Source organism: Triplophysa dalaica, chromosome 3 (genome assembly GCF_015846415.1).
Source record: "Triplophysa dalaica isolate WHDGS20190420 chromosome 3, ASM1584641v1, whole genome shotgun sequence".
NCBI lineage: Eukaryota > Metazoa > Chordata > Actinopteri > Cypriniformes > Nemacheilidae > Triplophysa > Triplophysa dalaica.
Genome location: NC_079544.1, coordinates 24,176,538 through 24,185,401, shown reverse-complemented (window position 1 = coordinate 24,185,401; position 8,864 = coordinate 24,176,538). Strand labels below are relative to the sequence as shown.

At 37.8% G+C, this 8,864-nt stretch overlaps 1 protein-coding gene across 3 annotated transcripts in view; it reads right to left on the bottom strand.

Moving 5' to 3' along the window:
* lrrc24 (leucine rich repeat containing 24) overlaps positions 1 to 8,864 on the bottom strand; it is a 30,575-nt gene that overhangs the window by 1,568 nt on the left and 20,143 nt on the right. For 2 of the 3 annotated variants that reach the window (XM_056742471.1, XM_056742475.1), the window contains 3 exons: positions 6,805 to 7,083; positions 5,955 to 6,123; positions 760 to 4,130 (listed from right to left, as the gene is read on the bottom strand). In XM_056742471.1, coding sequence (XP_056598449.1) covers positions 2,947 to 4,130; positions 5,955 to 6,123; positions 6,805 to 7,083 — 1,632 coding nt within the window. In that variant the 3' untranslated portion in view covers positions 760 to 2,946. Of the gene's footprint in view, positions 1 to 759; positions 4,131 to 5,954; positions 6,124 to 6,804; positions 7,084 to 8,864 lie in introns of those variants that run through there. The other variant, XM_056742474.1, reaches the window with a different exon arrangement.

Here is an 8,864-nt window from a genome sequence, read left to right as displayed (position 1 = left end):
CGTATATTTTGCTTTGGATTAAGTAATGTCGGTTAAGTAAATATTTTATCACCCTCATTCTGTCCAAAACTCCTGGTACAGTACTTGCACTATAATGATTTTTTAAACATCGAGCCCAGACTTGTCCAAAGCCCTTTTTTTAAACAGCTGTAATGTAAGATTTAAGTTTGATCATACTGAATTATTTTCAGCGCTGTGCTCCTGAAAGAGATGACGACGTGGTCTACAGTTCCATGAAACATCTTTGATAACAGGTGAGCCTTGCCAAAGTGTTCACAATTTGAATAGAGTACACTCTGTTTTTCTGATAATGTTCTTGTGGTATGAAATAGATTTCTTAGTTTTGTTATCTTCAAGATCTGAGAGTAAAACATAAGCTTGAGCATGTGTCCATAATTACAGTACAGTAGATGCAATGTTAGAAGATCAAAATGTCTGATTATTTTTATCCACAACAGCAACTAGTAGTCAGTAAATCCAAGTGTGTCATGTATAATAAGTGTCACGTATAATACAGTTTTTAGATGTGTAGAGCGTAAAAAGTAATTGCGAAACAAGGAGATTGACATGTTTCCTGTTTAACATGAACTTAAGAAATAATGTTGCTCTTCTTTTCTACTCTTTTTATTAATAATTAAGAGAACTAAAACTGGAACACTAAAGCACATCAGAAAGATGCATCTCACACAGTCATAAGCCATGCAAATGTCTTTTTTCTCAATTTTCTTATGAAATTAATTTTTCTTTGATTCACTGATACAAACACCTTCTGAATGATCAGTTCTTGTGTTTTAAATCTTTTGAGTGTTGGGCAAAGTTTCATTATCTTCACACACACATCTCAAATGAAGGCATCATTTATTTGGATAAAATAGGTTGCTGATATTTGATAGACATTTGACAGAAATACACAAACTATTGTATTGTTCAGCAGAAGCTTCACATCTGTAATGTAATGGATGCCATAGTTGTATACCCTGGTGTATTCACTACTCAGTTTCTGTATAACGCTGCTGGAAAAAGCAAATCGAAAACGTATATAGACACTGTCCAATATGAAAAACAATAGGCCTGTTGTTATACCAAATAAACGGTCATATCTAATAACTTACAAAAGCTTAGCTGTGAATCGAAACTCCAGTGTGTTTGTTCACAGTGTTTTTCCGACAGAGGTCAAGAAAATCAGGGCACACATCCTTCAAAGAGATGACAGAAGTAACTACTTCACTGGCCTGGCTGTCCAAAACATACTCCTACCCGCTTTTGGTTCTAGTTTACGCGCAGTTTCTGTCTTGCACTTATAAATAAATTCACACAGGAATGCATGTAAAAGGGAAACTTGACATATGAAGACGGCATCTGCAAGAGAGACATCAAAGCTCTTCTGACACAAGCAGAGAAAATGAAATGTTTGATACAGGGATGTCTGGACACCTCCAACTCGTATCCTTTGCTTTACGGTCCTTGCCCAAACGCACGTCAAACATTCAGATGGGCTTTAGTTGGATCTCTTAGTAAAAAGAAAAATACTCCATGTCTTTTTGGAAGTTTTGTTTGACCTCTTGGTTTGAAAGTAGGTAACAGTCAGAGAATGTAAAAAAGGTAAATATTTGATCTTTTCAAGAAGTTGTTCATCCGAAACATTTAAAATTCCAGTTTTTTTTCCGAAAACGTGTTGTTTTTTGAAGGAGATTTATGTAGTTCTTTCCCAAACAATGACTGCTTATCATCACAAAAGTTAAGGTCCTAACGGAACTATTAAAGTCATCGTTATGAGTAAAGTCATTCTGATTCTTAAAACAAATCCTTTGGAAAATGTATATCCCGGTATATTTGAACAACAAAATAATGAGTAAAGAGTAAATTATGACAAGATTTTCAGTTATCCTGTTCTTTAAGAAAACTGCAAAAAAAAACTAAAATCTAAGAAAGGTCTTTATCTGTATTTTTGTGTTGTTCTTCGGCGCAAAAGTTTAAAAGTTCAAAAAATAAAGATCGAGCAAAATAACTTAAGATATTAAGATAATTAAGTTTTGTTTTTTTATACAAATATGTAGGTTTATGCCTAAAACAAGCTAAAATTTCTGCAAATGATGTTAGCAAAATAAACTTAATTCAAGTTTATTTTGTGTACCCCAATGAGAGATATTTTGATTGTTATTTTGATTATTATTTTGATTATTATCAAGACAGAAAATGAATAGCTACTATGTGTGATTCCTACTTAATCTCCCGAGACCTGTAAATAATTAATTTAAAGGTTGAGTATAATCAATGTGGATCAGTAATGCTTTTAACATTTTGTTCTTTGTTTTGTAATTGCACTATTGTACCAATTGTGTGGGAAGGCTGTCGGTACACTGCAAAATTGAATTTTAACTAAGCATTTCGTCTTGTTTTTGGCTTGTTTTTGCCTGAGTCTTGTTTTATGAAAGAAATTTAAGAATGAAGACAGTTTATGTTTAAAACAAGTGTAACATATCTGGGTATAAAGACTTGAATTTAGGTTTATGTTATATTATGTTAATATTATGTAAATACAAAGTTTAATTCTGGATGCGATTAATCGCTTTGACAGCCCTTCTTGAATTGAATTTCAACTATCTCTTAAGTACCTAATTTAGGTTGATTTTTTTATACCCCACTGGCATCAACGTATCTTGATTTAAGACGTTTTAGATACCAGAAAACAAGACAGAAATGCTTAGTAAGAAATTCATTTTGTTGCCGTGTATTATTGTTGCTGGCACTATCAGTATTTATATTGCACATTTTAGCTTTAAAGTATGTGTGATGTGATATATATATAGTTATAAAACATCACAAAAAAGCATTTTTGCTCTCTGAACATAAAATAAAGATCAGCAGGACTATGTGAGATGGTAAGAACCTCACTGATCTGGGTCAAGTCTTTTCTTGTACCGAGCAGAAGCACAGTGATTTCCCTCAGCAGTGGATTTCATAAGCGATTTGTGTGTCGAACAGCAAGCTTTGGTTCATAAAAAGCCCCTCGGGATCGGGTGGAGGACCTTCTCCTCCCTCTGCCGGAGCCCTGCAGGGACCCATGCCGATCGACCTGCCCGGTGTTAGCACACCCTGACCCTGAAGCATCTCTGTGGTTTTGAGCGCCACCGGCTGTTGGTTAGGAACCGGAGGAGGAGGCAGCACCGGTTTGGCACGGTTCAGCACGTACATCTCGTGGCCACGTTCGTCTCTGTACTCCTCCAGCTGAGCGAATGTGGTGGGACCGTCAGAATAGTCGTTGACGTAGAGGATGCTCTCCTCCTTGCTGACTTCGTAACCACCGTCTTCCTTTAGTCGTTGTTGGTGACGGCTGTAAATCATGCAGAGAAGCAACAGTGCCGTGAGGGCCAGAAGAGAAATGCCCACAGCTATGGCGGTCTGTATGGCCGTGCCCAAAGCGTTGAAGTCCATGCTTTCCAGTTCATACAGTGGCTCTTGGCTCACGTCAACTGAGGACGGATGATAGTACGACGACGATGAAGAAGAGTGCAACCGAGGCCAAATCAAAGAGGGGGATGAAGACGACGACATGTTCACTGAAAGGTGAAAAGTCACGCGAGCCACCCCTCCAGGGTTCCAGGCCTCGCATTCGTAGCGTCCGGCGTGGGCCACCGTGACGTTACTGAGAAACAGCATCCCGCTTCCAGTGTCCGGATTGAAGCTTTCTCGGTCGCCTCCACCTTCCGCTCCAAGCACCGGACCTCGACTCGACGCCCCTTTTCCAACGGGTCTGGCGGTCACCACCCTACCTCTTGTTCTCGTATCTCCTTCCATGCCAACTTCCTGCACCAGACCCCTCGGGGACAGCTGGGCTTTACCATGAGAGGCTTTTCTCCAGGTGACCTGGGGTTGCGGGTATCCGGACGCTTGACAGGACACGCGCAGACTCTCCCCCAGACGTACGGTCAGGTGGCTGGGCTCCAGCTGGACGATGGGAGGGATGCAAATCAGACTGTTTGCAGGAACCTCCACCAGACTGAGGTGGGAAAGCCGGGGTGGTTCCGCGCACAACATCCGGCGCTCCGCCGAGCTCAACAGCCTCTGGCCCTCTTCATTTATCCAGCCGCGAAGCCAATGCAAAGCGCAGTCACAACGCCACGGGTTATCTGTGAGAGTAAGACAGGTTAGCAATAAAAATCAATGCCTTTTAAACCTCTTACAACTGATCTGCTTTGACTTCAACATGACTCCCCTTTCTACTTTCATCTTCTCTGATATCTTTCTTTAATCTCTCTTTCTTTCATCCTTCATCTGTTTAGCAATTTTCAATTTCCTACATGTTGACCTTGCTTTTAGTTACTCTCTATCTCCACCCTCTCTCTCTCTCTCTCTCTCTCCTTTAGTAATGTTTTATATCCTTTTTTTCATATCTTATGAGTTTAATTACTGCTGCTTGTATGTAGGACAAATCCCCTACGCTGAAATTAATACAATTTGGGGTGTAACACCCTAGCAACCTCACAGCAATGCCTTGGCAACCACCCACAAAACTGCATAGTGTCAGCTAATTGATTTACACTATATGAGCAGGCACCACTTGCATTTCATTTTTCACAGAAAATGTAAAAGTGTATTTTTACTTTGTCTAATATGGTGCTCATTCTTAAGTAATTAAAACATAAATCAAACAAAAAAATTTTTTGACGTTGTAAGAATAGAATAATTACATTAAAGCTCATCAGAAAAAAGTAGCATAGTTACTTTTGTCTTAATTTGGGTTTGAATTTGATCTTAAAAGACATTTATAAAACAAGTTCATATGTATCTCTAAAACTCTAGACGACACTCAAAAATAATATACATATCCCTTCAACAAATGTTCATTTAGATTTAAGCATAATTTATCCATATCATTGTACTAGTAGTATACTTGTTAGTGTGTACTATTTCTATTCTTTGCAACTATATTCTTAATTTGTACATCAAAGTTTATAAAAGTACACTTTGAAGTGCACTCTCTTGTACAAGTAAAAACTGTGAAAAAAGTATTTAAACGACTACTTGAACAAAGGAGTGAACAAGACTGACTGGCGTGATGCGAGACGAAAAAAGACATTAGAAACGCATTAGAAACCATTATAATTTTTTATTTTGTCCACACCGGATGCGGCACGAATGGACAAACCCATTAAGAACAAGCGGGTTGCCACGTCGCGTCTGTCTCGTCCGGTGTTAGAATACTTTCTCTTTTGATTTTAAAGCTTAGTACAAGTAGCAATATACTTTATAGTTATATACAGCTGCTAAACAAAATGAAGATACCATTTCTCTTATTTTCGGATTATCAGAATGTACTATTTATAGGTACAGCACGTGTTTAGGTAAAATTATTATTTTTATTTTGTTCAGTGAAATACTAACAATACTTCTCCCAAATGTCAAATAAAAAGATTGTATTTATTGCAGAAAATGAAAACTGGAGAAACAAGTTAAAATAACAAAAGATGATCTGCATTTCTCAAACCTCAAATACTGCAAAGAAACCAAGTTCAGATTCACTTTTAAGTAATACAAACATAAATATTTGTAATTTTGTCTTTTCATGCTGTCAGTCTTTCACATTGCTTTAGATGACTTTATGTCACTTCTGAGGTTTGATTTCGTTGAAATTCAACAGACATTGGACTGGAATGAACACAATACATCTAAAAATGCTGAACAAATGAAAACTTGGAATGCTACCTTCATTTTTCCACGGCTGTTTTTTTTTATATATTTGTAAATATATATATATATATATTTAAGAGTATTTTTGAGAAGTACATAAAACTTGACTGAAAGTATACTTCCTTAGTTTTAATTTAAAAGTATACTAATAGCGCACTTAAATGACCACATTTTTTTTGTAAGGCAGGACTCCATTGATTCTATTTGATCTCATTCCTGTTCAAGAGAAACAAGTGAGAAACAGTCTCATGTCAAGTACTCACCTGTGACTCTCAGCACCTGCAGGCTCACGAGAGGTTTGAGTGAAGCAGGACTCAGAGTTCTCAGGTTATTTCTGCTGAGGTCCAGAAGAGCCAGAGAGGACAGACCCACCAACGCTTCATCTCCAAGAACCTCCAACACGTTTTCCTGCAGATGAAGCTCCTGCAGACGCTGGGAATAATCCATCAACCTTTAAATATTTTCATCATTATAACCATCATCATTCCTAGCTGATTCATGAATATAAAGATGCAATGTAAAGCTGTCTAGAATACTGCGGCATCATATTTTTCATTGCAGTCCCTGCATCCAATTATCATGTTGTTCAGAATAAAGTGCCTATTAAATTTGCTTTTTGTTATTCACACAAAACAGAGTTCAAATAAGGTCACTGAAGGTTAAGTTGTTCATACAAATTATGTATGAGAAGAAGTATTAATTAAGTGGTCAGTTTATATTATTTTTGTCATCGAATTTTAGTCCGATTTTTTCTGCAAAACAAGTTTTTATTTTCTCTTTCTCTGACCTTCAATAATCGTCGCATTTCATCATTTGGGCCTAGTCCAAAATTAAAAAAAATATATTATAAAGAAAGAAATTAAAATATTGGCACAGTAATATTTTTATCTACAGAACTAATGTTAAGGTTGTTAAGATCATGAGAAAAGTTTCAGAAAACTGACCCTAAACCGTTATTCCAAGTTGATAATTAATTTTCTCTTTCATAATATGACACAAACAACTTTCTATTCACAATGATACCTATCAAAGGAAAGTTAATTAATTGTTTTTATTATAATATTGTTTGTAGGTATGCAGGCAGATATACAATATACCCACATGGTCCTTTACCTGTAGTCCACGGAAAGTGTAGTCCTCCAATCGCGTGATCTGGTTTCCCGCGAGATAGAGAATCCGCAGGTGATCCAAGCCACGAAACACGTCAGCTGTGACCGTGTGGATGCGGTTTCCGTTAAGAGCGAGCTCTAGAAGCAGGCCCAGGTTTCTGAACGCTCCGATTTCGAGGGTGGAGATGCTGTTGTTCTGTAGGTAGAGGTGGTGAAGTTGGCCGAGGTCTGATAGATCTCGTTGACGGATCTGTGCGATGGCGTTGTCCTGTAGAAATATAGTCTGAGCAGAACACATATTCCATCAACAACACAAGTTAAAAGAGAAAAGAAAAACATTATCTTAAAGAGGAAGGATGAAGGATGTTTGTTCTGATTTAAAAAAAAAAATGCTTTGAATAAGTGCTGTCAAATTTTTATCCCTCAAAATGTTCTCTTCTCCTGTCATCAAAACTACCAAATCCTTCTTTCTCTGGGTTTTCTGAGTTGAGCCTGCACATCATCCAAGCCCTAACAACTCACATGAATTGGATCAAAGTTTTGGGTGCGTCAAACAAACCTTGGTCTGTTATCTTGGAGAAAACACGTAAACAAATCAATTCACCAGCACCAGCATTAGCCTGCTTTTACAAGAGCGGCAGAACTGTCTTCACTCATTTAACTATAATAATACTACATTTCACACTTCATTTATTTTCAGATTGATAATACTATCAAATTTCTGTCTGTGATCAAACACGCTGCAAATTTCTGCTAAAGCGTAGGTTTGCATCGGTCAATTGAGCAATTTATGCAAGTCAGCTCGTGAATATTAACAAGTGTGAACGGGTAAATATATTGAGATGAGTAACTTCTCTGTTTTGATTATTTAGTATTTTGTAATATGTTGTAATGTCTGGTTTACTTTTAATTTTGGTTTGAGGATATATTTTAGGCGGTATCTTATAGGGGTGACTATAATTTAAAAATGATAGAGCAGGAACACTCTAAAAAATGGACTTAAGCAACAGTTTGCATCAATATTTTTGAGTTGTGACAACTTCTAACAAAATTAAGCTCATCCAACAAACCACATTAGGTCAGACAGATTATATTTCTCTCTTAGATGAAATGTTTTTTTTAAGGAACAACAATTTAAAAATTATTGCTCGTTATTGAAATTATTAAATTGTTCCAACGTTTTTTAATACTGATATACATTACATTTACATTAACATTTATGCATTTGGCAGACGCTTAAAAGCGACTTATATTGTATTATTCTATACATTTGTTTATAGGTATGTGCAATCCCCTGGGATCGTGCCCACGACCTTGCATTGATAAAGCAATGTTCTTACGACTGAGCTACAGGAAAGCTAATGATTTAATCAAAGACACTGGTTGCAAATACACTTTATTATTCTATATATCAATTTATAAAATTCTCAATAACAATTAAAAGCAAGAGCTGATTGGGCCTGTAGCATCTCCAATATTATGCCTTATAATATAATATGCTGCTTGTAAGCACGGCCAGGAATGCAGTACTCGTTCCCGTATCTCTGGGAACCGAGGTTACGTTAGTAACCGAGTACGTTCCCTATCAATACTTCTCTCGTACTGTGTAGCAGGACGCTATGGGGAACCAGTATAATCCCGCCGTGCTACAAGTGGAACGAAAAACACCATATAATCCCAGAGCCGTGGCTCGAGGATAGTTATAAGGCAGGGAAGCCCTGCAGAAGACGGAAAAGCCAGGCTAATAGGTGGCTTAATCCGGTTAATCCCAAAATGTGCCAGGTGCCTGTGTGGTTGAGGGCAACCACGGTCCAGCAGTCTTGTTTTAAGCAGAAAGGACCCGGGCCTGTAAAGCCGGAAGGTCCAGACTGTAGAATCTGGTAAATGTGGATGGCGAAGCCCAGCAGGCCGCCGCACAAATATCCACTATGGAGACTCTGCTAGACCATGCCCATGAAGAGGCGACACCTCTAGTAGAATGGGCCCTTACTCCCGTGGGGCATTGAAGGCCCAATGAAGAACATGCCAGCGCGAAAGCCTCTACTATCCATTTAGATAGTCTAT